The sequence below is a fragment of the Fopius arisanus genome, unplaced genomic scaffold (assembly GCF_000806365.1).
Source record: "Fopius arisanus strain USDA-PBARC FA_bdor unplaced genomic scaffold, ASM80636v1 scaffold00003, whole genome shotgun sequence".
Taxonomy (NCBI): Eukaryota; Metazoa; Arthropoda; class Insecta; order Hymenoptera; family Braconidae; genus Fopius; species Fopius arisanus.
In genome coordinates this window covers 1065321-1084297 of record NW_011887742.1, presented here as the reverse complement: position 1 = coordinate 1084297, position 18977 = coordinate 1065321, and the positions used below count along the sequence as shown (strand labels likewise).

Here is an 18977-nt window from a genome sequence, read left to right as displayed (position 1 = left end):
TTAAACTGTAAGTATTGCGTACCCGAGCAGACGTATGTCATCAATTTGTTGTTGCACCGATAAATCTAAAGAACGTTGTTAAAATAAATTTTTACTGAATTTTCCAGGTTTTGACCATGAAATGACAACAACGCAGTTCCTCTGACATTTCAGGGGGTTGTCTCATTGAGAATTGATTTTTTTATGGAAATTCATGAAAGGCTTACATGAAAACTGATAGGGATTAGAGAAATTGAATTTCCTTAGTCATTCCTTAGGGAAGAATTCAGTGTAATTTTCCGGAAAATTCCGCCATTTTTTTCAACAACGTAAAAATCTCAACTATCACACCGACTTTGATATCCAGCTTAATGATTCAACGATTCCTATCAGGAGTTTATCACAGCAGAGATAACGAGCGCATTACTCCACAATGAGATTAATTGACTGAAAAACCTGAATGAAGTGAAGATGAGCCGTTAAAAAATGACAATAATTCTACAACAATTTAACATTCCCCTTTTGATTCCATAAAGGTCTACCTTTTAAAATCCTCAAAACCTGACGAAAAAAACTGCATTCTAATATACGTCCCCGCAGTAAATCCCGATACTCCAATCGCCATAGATAATTTTTTTCCTAAATTATTCCATGAAGACTATCCAATGAAAAACAAAAAAAAAAAACAATTACTCACGAGTCCTTCGAGAGGAGCCATCTCCATAAATCGAATCTCAAAGATCAGCCCCTGGCACCAACTCAACGTCAAACGCAAGTCCACAAATTAACGCAATTAAAAATCGGCAATTAATTACAGAAAAAAAAGGGAGGAGAGCGGGGGAGGGGGATAAATTTCACTGGTAAGGGGGAACAATTTTTTTTTCACCGTCAATTAGGCGTTTGACGTTTTATTAACGTTTTGAAAAATTTCACGAGCAAATACATTGACATCGGGTTTGTAACAAACACAGATCGGTTGAACTGTCGACTCACTACTGGCGACAAGTGGTAAAAGAGGAAAGGTATAACGGCTCAAGCCTGCGAGGTAACACGGGGGCAGCCTCTCCCTCCCACTCACCCCCCTTCTCCCACCCTCCCAACCCCCCACGGTCTTATCCATTGGATTTAATGTACAACTTCGGTGACTTTCGTGACGGCCACGTGACTAACCGTCCACACCGGCTCGGTAATTTCCGGAATTTATGTTGTCTGACATGAGTTTATAACGAAAAATCCATTTCCGGATATCAATGGAACAGCTTCATCAATTCATTTAATTTGGGTACCACAAAATATCGACTACTCGAGTATCCGAAATTATTAACTCTTACTGACGCTTTTTCCAAGAAATTCAAATAATTTATAGTGAATCTATTATCAATTTTTAATTTTAAAAAATGCTCATTTTCCCATTCAAAATAATGATGAATAAAAAAGAATTTAATTTAATTCGATAAGATTTTTTAAATTGAAAAACACCAAAGAAATGTTGCGATCTCGCTGCAGAGGGGCCTAAAATCAATCAATCGAAACCCATTACGAAATGTCATACAGGATTGAATAGTTGGTAAACGACCACCAGAGATGAATAATTCATAAAAAGAGATCTAAAAAACTTGTATGGACTCCCGTCACGTCAACCTCCCCCTGTTGGTCAAAACAATAAAAAAATCATGAAAAAAGGTTCCTCAACCCATAGGTATTTGCAACGATTATGTAAACCCAGCAATTGCCATTAACATTTCTAAAAAGAGGGAAATGATTCTCAAATGAGAACCTTAATTACGCAATTATCTCAAAGATGTTGTGTGTTATAATGGATCTTCAACAGGTGCACAACTCAACTCTTCAGTTGTGACGCATACGCCACAGTCGAGTGGTTTTTCCGCGGGTTGCACTTCGTGCACTCTATCATAAAACACGCTCTTTGATACATCAAGTCCACGATGAAAAAATCCTTCAAAAATCATCCCGAAACCTTGGAATTATTCAAGCCGAAATAATTTCGCAATCGCACTTAAGGATGCAAGGAAATTCAGAACGACAGAACTCTGAGGAATAATCAAAAAATAACGGCCCCTAATTTATCCTTCAAAGTTTTAAGAGGACCGATAAGCAATAAATATGAGCGAATACGAGTAAATACTAAATACTCTCCTTATTTTAAATCTAAATAAACGATACCCCACGTGAATTATCCAACTATATCCCTAACGAATCGAATACCGGATAATCGATAAACCTAAATATTGACAAAAATATCGCAGAAACATTTGGCCAAGCCCGTGTCATGCATTACCGAGTACAGAACTCGTTCATATTTAACGAATAAAATGAGACATTTTATATCTCTCACAATCCCGTTTCAAGATACTCTGGGATCGATATTTTTCCAAGTAACCGTAACCGATGAGAGGAACTGTGAACATCAGCATGGAAGCCTAAGAATTTCCTTCGACTCTCACCAATATTTCCCAAAAGCTGACCAAAAATAAAAAAACATCACAAAGCCATTTTTCAATGATTGCAAGACTCCCTATTTCAAAGGACAGGAACTGAGTTCCAGAAATGTTTAATCAATAGAAAATAAAAAAGACTGACCGGCGCCTGCGAAACCAGCTCTGCAGTTTAAATCCCATTTTATAACTGGTAGGAACGTTCTCTCGAATTCACTTCACAAAACTAACAATCCTGGAGCATTATCGAAACAAAACTGACCGCGAGAGTCCTTGATACAATGTACACAAACGCACGGTAAACCGTTCACTGGTACCATACGACTAAACCGTTGAAACACATATACCTCTACCAGAAACTACAGGCGTGTTGCTCCGTTTCACACACCTCCAAACCAATACACCTTTAAATTTTATCCAGGTGTTGGATACTTCACGCACGAGACAGCACAACCGTTGCACCAAGTTCTTACGGTCACGTGCCAAAACACCGGCCAATTAAATTCTAACGGACGAAACAGAGAATTTTTATAAGAGGGGCTGATTACAAATCAATCCACCCCCAAATTAGTCAAATAATAATTGATAATCACAATAATCGAGGATACTAATTGATAAATTCCGAGTTACTCATTGATTTAGAGGATTTTATTAATTGCCAAATAGTTGTTCCTTATACATGAGGTTGGATTGGGCAGAGTCATTCTGGGTAAAGAAAAATGTTATCGGTATATTTTTTCTAAATTTTCAAAAAATTTATGGAGAACTTTTCAGAAAATTTTTCTTTTGAAACAAAAAAAAACGAGAAACGGAACAATTGTATTTTTGGGAAAGGTTTTGCAAAAATTTTTCAAAAATCTGTTTCGGAAATTTTTTTATAATTTTCTAGAAATTTTCGCGAATATAATTTTTACTTTTAATTATACCGTTGTTTTCTTACATCTTTGGTTTTTCAATATTCTCAAAAAAAACGCCACCTACATTATAAAAAAAATTTTCCTATTCAAATTTTTGACAATTTGGAAAAAATATTCCGATTACAATTTTTTTTTTACCCGAGATCCCAAAACTCGAATGACACGCAGGCGGTAAATCATTGAAATTTAAATACAAATATTAAAAAAATATGTTTGTTATTCCATCCCGTGATCCGAATATAAAGGGAATAATAAAAATCTGACGTGATAAACTCGTTGAATAATTATCTATTTGCCCGAGTCAAAATTTATTAAAATAAAAAAAAATTCTGGGGATGGATTGAGCAGTCGTAAATCGTATTTTTGACATAATAAAATCGTATTATCGAATTATTTAGCAATTCTTTTTCGAGGCTCTTACGTATTCTCGGCTAAATGCACTTCAATGTAATTAGCTAATCGGTATAAGAATAATAAAAAAATTGTTGAATATCCGTCTGAATATTGAGAGAGTTTTAATTCACGTGACGTGAATATAATGAGTGCGATCTTGAACAGAAAATGCTCTCCGAGCAATTTCTCAATTCCCGTTGTCTCTAGAAGAATAAACACCGATAACTTGTCATTATCGGTATTTCCTTTTAACAAGAGGATAATTGAATACTGGTAATTCAGTGATGCATTCACTTGAAGCACTGGGATCAATAACCGTATCCTCAGGGCCCGCATGGGAGATGACCGTGGGATGAATTTAAAAAAATGAAAAATGAGGAAAACCTACTAAGCAACTGCAGTTCATTGAGCTACCCTTCACTTTCTGTAACTGTCACCTGCCACATTTCATAATAAATACACACCAACATGGATTCCGTTACACTTCACCTGTATCTTTGCGAATTTTTCAAGATAGTGAATTGTTGATTGGATTTATCCGCCTACGAGTATTACAAATATATGGATTTTAATAACGTAATAGCACCGAGATCGAGTGACACAGGCTGGAAACTGCTGTCATTGAAATCAATTACTTCAAGAGAGTGAAATTCAGCCAAAAAACATGGCTTTCCAATACAATAAAAATTTATTGATTTTCTTAATCGATTGTTGAATTGAACAAAGATGGATTTGAATTCCAGTCAGTGGAAAAAACCGGAAAATTTATACCCGAGCTCTGCAATACCAACAGTTCCACTCCACCCGCAGTGACCATAATAAACCCTGGGCGCAAGAAATAAAAATGAACTGGTGTCAATCTGGAACCGGTCCTCTTAAACGTGCCAGTAACCAATAAAAAGTGACGCAAAAAATATTTCGAATGGTTTGACAGTCGAGTTACCGGGGGGTTAGTGTAATTAGCCATTGGCTCTCAAGCCTCCGTCCACGTTGAATGTTTCCTGATAGTATAGGTTAGGTGATTCAATTGAATCGAAACCATCTGAGCTGATAAACTACGACAATGGCCCTAGAATTCATGATTAATCGAGTTAAGGCCCTCGTGGTTTTGCTCCTGGGAGTTTTCAGACGTGCCTTATGCTGTCTGAGGAGGAGAAGAAGATCCTCGTGTGATTCTATACCACTTGCAGCGGTCGGTGTTGTCCCGAATGCTTCTAGCAATCGTGTGGTAAGTCAATCGATTAATCTCGAATTAGAAAATTATGTCCATCGGTATAAAAATGGCCCTACAATTACAGAAGCTCTGGAGGGGACAGGGCGATTTGTTATTTTGGTATTTTAATTTTGGCGTTTCCAGGAACACGAGCACTGGGAGCAATGGGATGAGAATCCAGTGGTAGTTGTCCCTGACAAACCAATCAATCCAATCCAAAGTAAAATCGATCAGTATCGGCAACAGATTTCCAAACCTCCAGAACCAATGGAGGAACCTCAGATAAATTTCTTTGAGGTCTATCCGCAGTTATTTAATAAAGATTTATTATTAATTAATTCTTGGGTCAATTTTCCGTTCACCAGTTGAGAATGGAAACGATTCTGGTGGAGTTCATTCAGAGGAAATTTTGGTATTACAGGATATGGCACCTCGGATTACGAAACAGAAGAAAGTCCTGATAAAAAAGAAATCGGAGGAGTCTGGAGCTAATTTTTCCAAGTTTGCTATTGCAGCTGAAAGAATTCCAACGGTATGAGCTCAAATTGAGTTTCACATTCCCATAATTTAAATTCCAACTCATTTTATCGATTATTCAGAATAATCTTGAGGTGTGGGACGATAACGCGGCGACGTGGGAGGACGAGACAACCGAGGAATTTGGAGATCCGACTGAGGAGCTCAGAAGACAAAAACGTCGGGAGCGAGAAAAAAAAATATGGGAGCAGCAACAGAGGCGCATGGAATACAACTACAGGCCCCCTCCACTGGGAGAAAAAATTGTATCTTGATCTTCACTCGAGATCAAGTCTTTCGATTTCATCTCTCAATACATTGGCCTCTGCCAAATCCCTTTTTAAACATTTCTGTCTCATCGAGTAAATTAATTCATTGAGATCATCTCCAGTGTGATACACAAATCATGTTTATCTCTCGATGAACGTATGTTCTAAATCACCAAATTAGTTTTAAGAATTTCCGGTTGCGTCTTGGAAAAAAGGGGAGGTAAGACCGAACTTAATTTTAAGGCCAAGATTCACATTAAGTGAAGAAAAAAAAAAATCAGATCGCCGATCCCTTCCCTTGGTTGCAAAATTCAGAAGAGGCAGTGATATTGCCAATATATCATCTGACTCGTGATAATTTAATTTTGAAAATTCAATTCGTTGAATGCATTCCATTCTGATTTAAACCTCGGAATCCTCTCCTGCCTTTATCATCCCCGATTATCGGATACGTATTGATTTTTAGTTGTGTAGTATATTCCTTTTTGGAATATAAATAAAATTATAATAAATATGAATGTTTTGAAAGAACTCGCAATCGACGTCATTAATTCCCGGAAGATACGATGTTCGAAACAAAAACAAATCACAGATTTCTTGTCTGGAATTTTTGTCAACATCTTCAGACCCTATTTTCTGATAAAACTAAGAAGAAAGAAATGGAATTACTCACCGTTTACTGCAATAGCTCCATTCTCGCTGTTAATCCTCTCAACTGCTTCAACACTCCATCCCTGCAGCTTTCAAAATTACATCCTCTCCAAAGATGACACACCACCTGCCATCTCCGTTATTTCCCAGCAAGTTCACAACACTGAAACTCCGGTTATCACTTCAACACTTTTCACACATCACAGCACCAAGTCACTTTGATCCCATCGACTCCTTTCTTATTCCCCACCCTAACCCATCTTCCTAACCTATTTTTTAAATTAATTAAAACTTCAATAACTTCCAAAGATCTAAAAACCCGATTTATTCCCGTAGAATCGCACATTGGGCGTCATCTCCTGGTCACACTACCACATTTTCCACTGGAATACAAGATTTTCAATACACGAAACCACTGCACTATCCCGACTAAAGAATTGACTGAAGTAAAAGCTCAGTTCTGGGGTTTTGAGTGATCCCAGCAGCCTCATAGTACTGCATCCCAAGAGAGGGAGGGCGCCACACGCAGTGGGGATGTTATTTTCTGTGTTACGAAATTGATATTCACTGAAATTGAAAAATTCGAAATTTTCAAAAAAGTATCAGGGAAGCATGACAATTGAGGAGGTATTCACTGAGATTCAAAAATTCGAAAATTTCAAAAAAGTATCAGGGGAGCATGAAAATGGACGGGGCATCCACTGAGATTTGAAAATTCAAAATTTTTGAAAAAGTGTCAGGGGAACATGAAAATCGAGGAGATATTGCTCCCTGATACTGTTTCAAAAATTTTGAATTTTCAAATTTCAATGAATACCAATTTTGTAACGCAGAAAATAATATTGATCCCGTCGACCGCTCCCTCTGACAGCGGGACTGCTACTGAGGCAGTTACCGAGTCGGTTAACGCGCATACCCCCCTCCTTGCGTGCGACGCTCCCCCCTTCTTGCGTGCGACGCTCCCCCCTCGTTGCGTGCGACGCTCTCCCCTCCTTGCCTGCGACGCTCACCCCTCTCCGGGTGCAATACTACGATGCCGCTTTAGTCAATCCTCTTTGACCCCGACACCCGTAAAAGTATTATACCTTTTGCAATTCACCGAAAAATTATTGATTTCCATCGTTTCAACATTACTAAATGTGTAACCTCACTATTGATTACATTATCTATTTATTTGCCTTGGAAATTCCGACGGTATACGTTAAACCCCCCCTTCTCTGCCAGACATGTTTACCGCCATTTTTGAGGTGCAGGGAACCGTGCTCCCCGCAAATTATTTATCACGCTCTAAACCGAATAATTCACTAAAATACCAGTGAACCCCCCATAAAATCATTTCAAGTGATTACGATTAATGAACTAACCCATTATGTACAATTATAACACCAAATTTATAATTATTTATTCAATTTTACCGTGTTTCCATGGAAAATAACGAGGAAATGAGAAACGCACGTCCCCTTGGTCGCCGCCATTTTGGATGTTGTTGGCGATGCGCCGCGGGATGCGCAGAGGTACATATAAACCATTCGTTTATTCAGTGCAGAGATTCGGTGTATTCCTTATTCACTCGTCAGAGAAAAAATGGAATCCTAACCAATTCGTAGTAAATAACAACTGTTTTCGTGTCGAACCAGTGATAATAAACTCCCGATAATAAAGTTAGAGTTTAAAATGAGCTCCCAACAGAGTCCAGCTGCTCTGCAAGCCTCCGTAGATCGTGAAAAAGTTTACACGTGGATTATTGAATTATCAAATCCAGAGACTCGTGAAAATGCTCTCCTGGAGCTGAGCAAAAAGCGTGAGGTTGTGCCGGATTTGGCACCGATGCTGTGGCACTCGTTTGGAACAGCCGCTTCCTTACTACAGGAGATTATTAATATTTATCCGGCTATTAATCCAGCTACGTTAACTGCCCATCAGAGCAATCGCGTATGCAATGCACTCGCTTTACTCCAGTGCGTGGCTAGTCATCCAGAGACAAGATCAGCATTTCTCCAGGTGTGTAATCAACGAATGCATTGAAGAAATAGTGAATTGAGGGGCTGAAGAAAAATTCAGGATAAAAATAATAATTGTCTTTTGCAGGCCCACGTTCCTCTTTTTCTCTACCCCTTTCTTCATACTGTCAGCAAAACCCGACCATTTGAATATTTGCGTCTCACTAGTCTTGGAGTGATCGGTGCCTTAGTGAAGACAGATGAACAGGAGGTTATTACATTTCTTCTGACAACAGAAATAATTCCTCTCTGTTTGAGAATTATGGAGAGTGGGTCGGAGTTGAGTAAGACAGTGGCAACATTCATCCTTCAGAAAATATTGCTCGATGACAGTGGTCTTTCGTATATCTGTCAGACGTATGACAGATTCAGTCACGTAGCTATGATTCTGGGAAAAATGGTTTTGTCTCTTGCTAAGGACCCATCAGCAAGGCTCCTCAAGCATGTCGTAAGGTGCTATTTAAGGCTGTCTGATAATCCGAGGTAATTTCACAGGAATTGTTCATGAAGGGTAATGCGACGACTAGTTCATTCCTTGAAAATTTTTATTTATTGTTTATTCCTCAGAGCTCTCTTAGCACTACGGCAATGCCTCCCAGATCAGCTGAGGGACAATACCTTCGCCACGTGCCTCCAAGAGGACAAATCTACAAAACACTGGCTGAATCAATTGCTGAAGAACCTCGAAACAGGACCACAGCAGGGACCACCACCCCAACCTGGCCAGCCCGACCCAAGGGGAATAGGCATGTCTCCTCTTGCCTCGTAAAGTCTCGGAGAAAAATCTCTGAACAGATCTCTTGGTGGTGTTCGAAATTTGATCTTCAAAATCAGTAGCCATGAGGTGAAGTTAACGAGTCGAACGATCCTAGTCGATTGTTCGAAGAATATCTCCGAATCTGAGAGATACTCCTCTTTGCTACTGGCTTGTTCTTCACAATTAAAATGTAATAAAGGCGATTTAAAGAGTACAAAAGAGTATAAAGCAGATGAAGGTACTGGGCAGGTACTTTTTTTTAGATCGACGAATTTGGTATTGCCTGTCACCAATTAATTGTGTAAAGATTGAGTAATTGTGCTATTCAAGGGAGAGGCTGTAGGGAAAATGCCTTGGTGAAATAGTGATCATTGTAATTAATGCCTGGAACTATATTCTTGTAAATAATTGATGATGGTGTGAGATAACTTTGGCCACGAGTGTGTATATAAATCTAGGATAGGCAGGAATCGTTCATTATTGTTTTTAGCCTCTGGATGCATCTGTAAATTGGTGTGAGCTCACCCTCATTCATTAATTTGATTAATACTACTTGAATTCTCCTATACTAGACAGTAAAAAAAAATACAGGGAATTGCGATTCAGGAGAGAATTTCAGGTCCAACTTTTCGCCCTCATTATCTTTACACTATTTCGTATGATTTATCCAATTTAGTATTTAGCATCGTGTGCCGGTAATTAATTAGAATTAAAAGAGTTTTCGTATTTATAAGAGAGAATTATGTATTTTTTCATTACTTCGTACGTTTTCTGGAGTTGAAAAAACTTCAGACCGATTTTTTCTCTTCGTTTGAATGGAAAATCAGTCTCTAAAAGTTGAATGGAATAAATAGAAAAAAATGATAAACTCTGTTTTCTTTTTAACCAATAATTCATCATTAATTTTTTTATGCGCAAAAAATTCTGACGCGCCCGACCATTTTCACTTTTTCATGTACAAAGACAGGTTTCAATGATAATTGCACAAGAGTAATCTAAAATAGAATTTTATTATATTTTTTAACTATTTGTGGCACGTTGATTGCTTCTACCTTCACCATTGATTTTCCTCAACTCCGTGGTAACCTACAGTGTCATAAAATCCCTACATTGATCTCAAATCTCTCAAATAATAAAAATACAGATAAAAGTCATGACAATAGTTACCAATTTGTCTGGATTCGTTGGGAACAAAAATCTGTGGACAATCGGAGTGTATAGTTTTTTGTCCGCCTGTTGATATTTGTTGGTCCCAGTCAACCAGGACACAAAGAGGCCGACGAGAATGGCCGTCAGAAATCCTATCCACGTGTACCAGAGATACGACAATCGGTACAGGAAAAATGGTTCCACCCTAAATATCGCCATTCACAAATTAATCAATCAATATCAATTGATTGAGGCTAAATTCGAAGTGTCTAATTTCTACTTTATCATACGTTATAGCATCCTTCCGAATTCCCGAAAAATTAGAGAATCTCTTCTGGATTTCTGGAGAGCATCCGTCGGTCGATACCGGTTTCATGGGGTATGTGATAACTCCCTTGGCCAGAGCTGCCTGAGTGCCCAATGATATCCAGGCGACTAGATTCAGACTGAGGACCGCTCCAACCAGAGCACCCTGAAGTTCATCAACAAATTACCATTTTAATGAGTTCACTGAGAGTTCTTTGATAAATATGCGCATATTCAGTGCTACTAATTGCATACATCAAGGTCTCTTCAAAATGAAATTAAATGAACAATTTCCACGTCTGAAATATTTTTAAGTTTGTCGTTACAATTTATCCAAAATATTTGACAAATCACTATTCCCCCCAAAATTGTTGAATTAACAAAAATTCAAAGCTCAACCCCTGACAATAATTATTTAAAAACGATTTTCCCTGTTTTATCAACGAACAGCTCAACGTCTGGAAGACTAGACCCTAGTCACTGGAGTATTTCATGGAAATTTTCATTCACCGCAGCCTCTTGCAGATGAAAAGCCGCAAAAATAATTCCCCCCAATAGCGCAGTGATTATTCCATATTATTAAACTGACGCTTTCATCTCTGACGTGAAAGAGGAGGAAAAGGGGGAATGAGAGAACTCCTTTAATCATCATCTCTCCTCTCTTCCAGGTCTGCCCTCTGATTTCCGTCACCACTTTTCATTACTTAGACGGTAGTATGGAATTCGCAATGAGACTGGATATGAAGGACATATATATTAGAGAAATGTGTTCGTCTTGACTTACCCTCGAGTTTGCTTGAGGGAAAAACATGCCCAAAGTGAAAATTCCAAGCAATGGTCCGGCCGTTATGCCCGAGAGGCTCTTCCCTGCCTGACAGCAAATCGAAAATAAATTAGCTGATACCGATTATTCTAAATAATCGAAATTGAAGTATAATCAATAATGAAGTGATAAAGTTCGCATATAGTTATTTAAGGGTGAGAATTATAAATACTTGGATCAATCCACTGAGTTTGTCCACGAGAAATACAAGTCCAACGCAAATGGTGCCGATGAAAACAACGAGAAGTTTCATTAGCCGACTGGCAGCCACTTGAGACAAGGGCCTCTTCAACAACGGATTTATCATATCTTCGTAAATAACTCCCGACATTGAGTTCAAACCCGTCGACATCGTGCTGGAATACGAAATAAAATACAAAAAATAATCAGTGAGTCGTCAATTGCTTTCTTTCACCCCAAAGTGAAAATATTATTTTTTCTCACAGATATTGCCACGTGCTAGGAAAATATTCTCATCCACCCTGTTGTTTTTTCGGATAAATATGCGCTTGGACTGGTCCTGCACTCAGCTTTATTTTTTATCCCGACACTAAAGTAGTAAACAACGTATTTCTATTTTTATTACATCCGCCAGACGTAAATGCTCACGAAAGGGGTTGGTGTTTTCCCTTTTTACCCTGTTTACGCTATGTTATTGTGCACGTCATTATCGGAGTGCTGGGTTTACACTGTAAATATTATTGTACCCTCGTAATTTACCTGAGAGCCATGGACCGTCGCTGGAATAACATATTGGTCATCTGATAAGGATCATAATATCCCCCGATCGTCTCATATTTTCCATTCACCGCGACTTGACATTTTTTATTTTTATTTGAATCTTTTGTGGTGTTTTTACTGCAGAGTTAGTACAATTCTCATAAAAAAGTATTTAGCGTTGACATTTTATTTTGATATCACTAATTTTCCCGTCGTTTCTTTCTGAAAGATAAAATGTTTACCTCAAAGCAGCACTGAATACACCAGAGACAAAAACCCCGGGGAGACCAGGAACGGACTGGGCTATTTTCATCACGAAGAATGGCAGCAGTTGATCCGGCTTACGTATTTGCTGATAAGAAATTTGAGCTTGATATTCAACGGGCAGAGAGAGCACCGGGAGAATTGATTTTCATTGATATTTTCTGGTTTACACTCACGTGAGTTTTCACTGGATCGCAGTCGTGAAATGCAGCGTAGATTATTGTTCCCGTGTAGCAGCTGAGAGAAACTATTGATATTATCCCTACAGCCATGATGATGATTGTTCTGGAAGAAATAAAAATAATTCTGGCACTTTCAGTTCAATAGCTCGTGGAGTTGGCAAAAATCGTTGAAGTGTTTCTCACATTTTTGCTTTCCTCAGGTTTGGCATTGACAAGCATCGCTGCACCATCATCTGGTTTACCGAGCAGGAGGCGAGCCAATTGACGTAATTACCCACCACTACACTCCAAAATGTGTGTCTAATTGTGGGATCTGGATCCATGCTGTTCGAACAATTGATTCAGGGCTTAATTAAAACGGTTGATTATTCGATTTGCATGATTGTGAGAATAATTGAAAATTGACTGCTTCCAGTTTGTTCTACTGCTCTCCAGCGATTGCCGAGAGGCTGAAGGCAATCGCTATTTTTCTTACGTTACAATGAAAACTCTTCGACTACTATCTCTCCACCAGTGCTACTATAAATTGATTATTATAATGGCGATTCGATTGAAAATCGTTAGTATAATTACAGAGTCCCAAATGGTTCGTGTTAATTTTTGTTACAGTATCTTGGGTTTAATTCTCATGTAAACCTCAAACTGGAGCAAACCTTTGTTGGAGGATATCAACCTTTCAACTTCAGATAATTACTTGAAGAACTCGATTCTCCCGGAGTGGACATTTCTACTCCACACTTGGCTGAATCCACCAGCTTTTATTGTACCGAGAATAGCGACAATTATAACTCCACCGAACATGACAATCGTTTGGATTGTGTCTGTCCATACGACTGCTTTCAGTCCACCCTTGAAAAGAAAAAGTTTTCTGAAGATTAATGCAGCTGTCCATTCATCCAGATTCAAAGAATTTATTTTTATTTCGGGGGTAGAGTGCATAGACGATTTCAGGTGGAAAGCTCTGGTGCAAGTGCCCATGCACCTGTCAAAATATAGTGAAAAACCTTGTGCTTCGTCATTTCGTTTATGAATATCGTCTTGAAATTAATTACCTGGGAGGTAATAATTCCCACGGGTTCTTACCAAAGTAGTGTAGAAGATGCAGACAGCGCAAACGATTGGAGAAACTATGTGCATATCAATTCCGGTCACATGATTGAAGGCTAGTGCTGGTACGTACACCACTATTGGAATATAGAGCAACTGCAATTTGAATCAAGACGAAAATTACTTGACAAGGCACGTGTCGCCGGAATGGATGAGGAGCTTGATGAGGAGCTTGATGATGAGATTTGGAACATATGGCAAGAAAATTATGTCTCCCCCACAAAAATAAATAAATAAATAAATATATAAAATTAATTATATTTTTTTTCTCCTGGGTAAAAAACATTGTAATCGGAATATTTTTTCCAAATTTTCAAAAAATTTCTGGAAAATTTTATTTTAATTTAATTTAATTTAATATAATTTAATTTAATATAAATTAAATTAAATTAATATAATTTAATTTAATTTAATTGAATTTTATTTTTTTTATTTTATTTTCCCAAAAATAAAATTGTTCTGAAAAATTTCTCAGAACATTTTCCGAAAACACAAGTGTGTTGTTACCGGATTTTATTTATGTTTAAAAAAAAAATTTCTGAAAAGTTTTCCAGAAATTTTTGGAAAATTTGGAAAAAATATTCCGATTACAATTTTTTTTGTACCCGGGTTTCTTAGGAATTGTTTAATGTGAATCCGAAATTTAATCGCTCACCATTTTTATGAGAAATATGATGGATCCCAAAAGTCGAACTGCAGGACTGAAACGAAGTTCCAGGTACTGTGAGGAGTAACGAAAATTTATTCATCGGAGAACGTGTGGATGGATTTTTTTTTGTAATTAGGGTATTCTTTTTTGTTTACCTCATAGGAAGATGTGATCTGTAGACCGTAGAACACGGGTAAGTACACAATAGCCATGGTGAGTGATACGAGAGCATCTCCAATCACAGTTGCCCACAATTGTGTGCCATACACATACATCTCTGCAGGGAATCCCAAAAGAGCTATTCCAGAGATGTAACTGCAAGTTTTCGCATGATTTTCCAATTACTTTCAATCACCACAAATTCAGAGAAAACATTCCCTACAATATTTCGTAAATATTTTCTTTTCAATTTAAAAAAAAAATTTCTGGCAAGTTTTCCATAAATTTTTTGAAAATTTGAAAAAAATATTCCGATTACAATTTTTCTTGTACCCGGGAAGTGAATATATAAAGAATTCGGTTTTGAGATTTTTTGAAAAAAAAAAAAATCAGTATCTCAAAATCCCCCCAAAAATCATAGATCCGCCCCTGAGCCGAGAGTAAATTTTCCTTTTTCCATTTTTAGAAAGCGAATATGCGTGAAACGATTGGTAGATGGAAAAATTCAATTACTGAGAAAATCCGAGGAAAAATGACTTTCCTCTCACAAACCTCATAAGCCGGCGCCCTGGACCGGTGAATTTTTTTTCAACGAATTACCTTGCAATGAGAGACATACTGATTGGAAATACCCTCATGGTCTTTCCTCCCACCAGGTACTCGGCGACGGCATCAGGTGTTTTGCGATCGTTCCAGGCGTAGTAAACCCCGACAGCAGCCGACACCCCGAGCATCACGACAAAAATTGCCCAGTCAACCAAATCAAAAAGCCGGAGCTCCTCCATTGTCATCTACTGGACTTGTTCCTCTGTACTCTGGATGACAGAACGCACGAAACTGTGATCCAGATTGCAAGCTTTTCAGACGACAATCATGAACGCCAGCCTGAAACGAGCTGGGGATTGAATAATTGCAACTTTCGTCGGTCTCCGTTCGGAGCATTATCCCCAGGTCGACCGGTCTCACTTATTTTTCTGACAATTGCTCGAGCGTAGAATATCCCGGTGGCCTTTATAATCACAACCGTACAATTCACGTAAGTTCAATTGGATAAAATCTCTTGGGGTTGACGGAGGGATCGAAACACGTGGCGCTATTTTAAGAGAGTTTTCACTGGAAAGAAATCCATTCGCGGAAACTGTCTCGGAATATCCGAAAAAAAAAATGATCCATCAATGGGGATGAGTATTCCGGTACATTCGGTGTAATGAACCATTAAAGTGGAAAAATTCAGGGGAATTGGAACGAATGAAATTAGTTGATTGGCGGCATGTAGCAATGGCCATTTCCATACGAGATAACAATAGCAATCCCTCGGTTGGAATGATATGACGCGTACCATCCCTCCTCGGGTCGTTAGTTATTGTGGATGGGGTGTTATTGTTGAGTCCGAAAATTTACGGACCTCTGGGTACCACGGATTATGCATTTGCGAGCCGATAGGAGATTCTAGTGGAATCCGATTAGAACTCTCTCCTGTAGAGCGTCGCCCCTTCGACGTTTACCTCTACTCCGTGCCCATCCTCACCTCCGCACCACAAATGCATTTGCCCACGTTGCTCGCCGCATATGGAGTCGGGAAAACCCTCGTGGTTCTACCCTGTGGTTAAGTTTTCAGTTTGTACGATTGAATTAAACTCCAACAATGGAGTGCACTTCATTACTCGCAACACCTTTCCAAACTCTCCAAACATGCAATTGTCGTTTTTTTATTTTCGTTTCATTAAGATTAAGATAAATTCAAGTGAAGATGGACAAGGGGTATTCATTAATGGGGGGAGATGTTTTTTCGGGGGAATTAATGGTGAAAATTCTCATCGAATTGGTTCATGAAATAATCAGAGCATGGCCGGTGGGTAAAATTGAAAAGGTGAGAGTTTCATTGAGTCAAACATTAGTTCGTCGTTTGCGCACCCATGAATAATACAGGAGCACCTGGCACATTCGATTTTGCTTCTATCCATGTGCGGGGCTTGATAGAATTGATGGTAATGAAAAAGCTGGGGAAGGTGTTGGTGATGCAGCCCACGCATCACCAGAACTTTCCCGGTATTTTCGGTCTCGGATATTGAGGGGAGCTGGTAATTCGGAAAGTCGCACTGAGCAGAACTCAGAGTGATTTACCATAATAAAATTTCAGATAATTGAATTGAGTACTGAGTATTGTATTTAGTTTGCAGGGGTAATTAAAAAGTAAAGAAACTAATAGAAGTAAAATAAAAATAAATAATGATTTTTTTTTAATTCGGATAAAGTTTCGTATAAACCTTCGGATTAAATTCGGATTGATATAATATTAATAAATATTGTATTTAGGTTGTACGAGTAATTTTCTGGGAGAATCAATTGACTTTTGGTGAAAATAAGAAATTCTTTTCCTCTGGGTGGAGCATTGGGATCCCGGGTAAAAAAATTGTAATCGGAATATTTTTTCCAAGTTGTCAAAAAATTTCTGGAAAGCTTTCCAGAAAAACGAATTTTCTGAAAAATTTTCCAGAAATTTCTCTTACCTTTTCGATTTTTCAATATTCTCAAAAAAACGCCATCTAAATAAAAGAAAATTGTCCTATTCAAATTTTTGAAAAATCTTTCAAAACTTTTCCGAAAAAAAAATTCTTTTGCTTTCCGATTATTTTTTTGTTTCATTAAAAAAATTCTCTCAAAAGTTTTCCAGAAATTTTTTTAAAATTTGGAAAAAATATTCCGATTACAATTTTTTTTTACCCGCGATGTTATCCTGATTTTCCTCGCATGCAGCATCCGATTGTGGAGCCGCGGGTGTCTCATCAGCGATTTCGCAAATCGATTCCACTCCGCAGAGCCTCGAGCTTTGATTTTCCCTAGATATCAGCACACATCACAGACTCAGTATTTTCTCCAATTTTCCTTTTCTCTCCAGCTACAATAACACGCAAAGGACTCGATTCACGAAAAAAAAAAAATCCCCCAAACACGGGAAGAACAAAACTGTTGACCCTCAAAAGGATATTAAAATAATCATCTCCAAATTGCCGAAGCTATTTTAATAATCGATATTGTTCGATGATCGATTACAGCTGTCGAGCGGTGACATATAAGGCAATCACCAAAGCCTCGCCTAGTTCTTGTCCTAAATATTTTTCCCGGGCTAGAATTCCTAATTCCTAATTCCTTCCTGTGTTATTTATTCAATAAACAATACTATAAATACTGCCTCGATCTCTGAAATATCTAAAAAATCAAATGACACTCACAAATAGAAATGAGAAAATATCGCTATATGTCTACCCGGAGAATTCCATGAAAAAAAAAATGTGCCGACATCCATTTCACGATTCGTTGAGCGTCTTTTCCGCAGAAACGCGAGGAAATACTCGAATTTTTCCGTGAGTGCATCCTTTCACGTTACACTGTGCTTCCTCGTCTCTTAAAATTCAATTGAGAGGAGAAAAATCATCGGTAAAATTTGTTCAAACAGCTTCGGGCTTCCGCCGAGTACACATTATCCCTTCTTTCAGAATCAAGTCCTCGAAAATTTCGGGAAGTGCCTTATTATTGTCGATGTCAATAGTTAACGAACAATCGCTAAAACTCCACAGCTGTTTGAACAAATATTGGATTGAGACGATTATTAATTATATTTTAACAACTGGAGGGGAGTAAACATATTGGTACGTCAATAAAACCGTATGATCATGGGCATGAGGGATGAGGCATGACCGTTTTAATGATTAATCCCGGCGGGAGGACATCCGGAGATAACAATCTTACGAGGGTGAGACATTATCTCGACGTATGGGGTAATCGCAAAGGTCGCAAATAAATTGTGGAGTCGAGACAATTTTCATTGTCTCAATAAATCGAGGACCCGCCGCTCTCTCAATTGTCCTCGACCAATTATAAATAGTTATCGATGAATGATGATAAAATAATTACAAATTCCCCACCATTCTTCTCGATTAAAAATTTCACTGCAGCTGATCCTCTCGCAATTATCTATCCCCGTTTGAAAAAAAATGTGTAAAAATATATTTCGAATTCTAGTGAAAAAATGATAAAGAGATGCAGAAGTTAAAAATTAATTAATAAAATTGAGGGATAAATCAGAACGGAACATCAACACTTCCTTTTTCTAGGGAATCTCGTTTCCATCGATAATCTCTGTAATCTTGAGTGCCATCACGAGGGAATTATCTTGAAACGACGGAGAGGAAAACGACGTGAGACTCGCGGATCGCGCGAAATTATCTTGACATTCTGGTGCAACCGCATATCGATCCGCCGTACTATTTCTCCCTGGTTGTACCTGTCTTGGGTATTTTTGGTACCTCAGAAAAAAAAAATGGAGAAGAGTCCAATGGAACCTCACGTTTCTCTTAATGATTACCATGAAGATTATTTAATTACCCGTCCCATCCAATTTTTTAAAATCATTCAATTAATTCCGAGCAAAATATACGGTACTAAAGTTTTATTATTATTTAACTT

At 38.1% G+C, this 18977-nt stretch overlaps 4 protein-coding genes across 7 annotated transcripts in view; 2 read left to right on the top strand and 2 right to left on the bottom strand.

Moving 5' to 3' along the window:
• The window catches only part of LOC105268976 (cordon-bleu protein-like 1), a 42355-nt gene extending 35524 nt beyond the window's left edge, over positions 1-6831 (bottom strand). For 2 of the 4 annotated variants that reach the window (XM_011308922.1, XM_011308948.1), the window contains exon 1: positions 2581-2745. In XM_011308922.1, the coding sequence (XP_011307224.1) occupies positions 2581-2618 (38 nt within the window). In that variant the 5' untranslated portion in view covers positions 2619-2745. Of the gene's footprint in view, positions 1-676; positions 976-2580; positions 2746-6416 lie in introns of those variants that run through there. The other 2 variants (XM_011308939.1, XM_011308930.1) reach the window with 2 other exon arrangements.
• Positions 4526-6274, top strand: LOC105269000 (uncharacterized). Its single transcript, XM_011308959.1, has 4 exons — positions 4526-4973; positions 5103-5255; positions 5380-5490; positions 5558-6274. Exons 1-4 carry the CDS (start codon positions 4809-4811, stop codon positions 5747-5749), a joined length of 621 nt encoding a protein of 206 aa, XP_011307261.1. The 5' UTR covers positions 4526-4808; the 3' UTR covers positions 5750-6274.
• Positions 6832-7435: 604 nt separating the features above from the next.
• On the top strand, positions 7436-9993 carry Rcd-1 (Required for cell differentiation 1). The gene is made up of 3 exons (XM_011308892.1): positions 7436-8395; positions 8483-8877; positions 8962-9993. The coding sequence occupies exons 1-3, from the start codon at positions 8069-8071 to the stop codon at positions 9161-9163; spliced, it is 924 nt and encodes a 307-aa protein (XP_011307194.1). The 5' UTR covers positions 7436-8068; the 3' UTR covers positions 9164-9993.
• Positions 9994-10115: 122 nt separating this feature from the next.
• LOC105268947 (sodium-coupled monocarboxylate transporter 1) lies at positions 10116-15323 on the bottom strand. The gene is made up of 13 exons (XM_011308880.1): positions 15111-15323; positions 14507-14666; positions 14358-14423; positions 13679-13798; positions 13290-13444; positions 12779-12919; positions 12590-12698; positions 12392-12501; positions 11602-11785; positions 11391-11477; positions 10591-10772; positions 10319-10505; positions 10116-10237 (listed from the first exon to the last, which is right to left on the bottom strand). Exons 1-13 carry the CDS (start codon positions 15299-15301, stop codon positions 10172-10174), a joined length of 1758 nt encoding a protein of 585 aa, XP_011307182.1. The 5' UTR covers positions 15302-15323; the 3' UTR covers positions 10116-10171.
• Positions 15324-18977: the final 3654 nt, after the last annotated feature.

Excerpts from the sequence above, each read along its gene's own strand:
- LOC105269000 (XM_011308959.1), top strand. The coding sequence starts at position 4,809 with ATGGCCCTAGAATTCATGATTAATCGAGTTAAGGCCCTCGTGGTTTTG. Across the intron at positions 5,256-5,379 it reads CTCAGATAAATTTCTTTGAG|GATATGGCACCTCGGATTAC; the intron begins GTCTATCCGCAG and ends TTGGTATTACAG. Across the intron at positions 5,491-5,557 it reads CAGCTGAAAGAATTCCAACG|AATAATCTTGAGGTGTGGGA; the intron begins GTATGAGCTCAA and ends TCGATTATTCAG.
- LOC105268947 (XM_011308880.1), bottom strand. The coding sequence starts at position 15,301 with ATGACAATGGAGGAGCTCCGGCTTTTTGATTTGGTTGACTGGGCAATT. Across the intron at positions 14,667-15,110 it reads AGTATGTCTCTCATTGCAAG|TTACATCTCTGGAATAGCTC; the intron begins GTAATTCGTTGA and ends GAAAACTTGCAG. Across the intron at positions 13,799-14,357 it reads TCATATTTCTCATAAAAATG|TTGCTCTATATTCCAATAGT; the intron begins GTGAGCGATTAA and ends TTCAAATTGCAG.
- Rcd-1 (XM_011308892.1), top strand. The coding sequence starts at position 8,069 with ATGAGCTCCCAACAGAGTCCAGCTGCTCTGCAAGCCTCCGTAGATCGT. Across the intron at positions 8,396-8,482 it reads CAAGATCAGCATTTCTCCAG|GCCCACGTTCCTCTTTTTCT; the intron begins GTGTGTAATCAA and ends TGTCTTTTGCAG. Across the intron at positions 8,878-8,961 it reads AGGCTGTCTGATAATCCGAG|AGCTCTCTTAGCACTACGGC; the intron begins GTAATTTCACAG and ends TTTATTCCTCAG.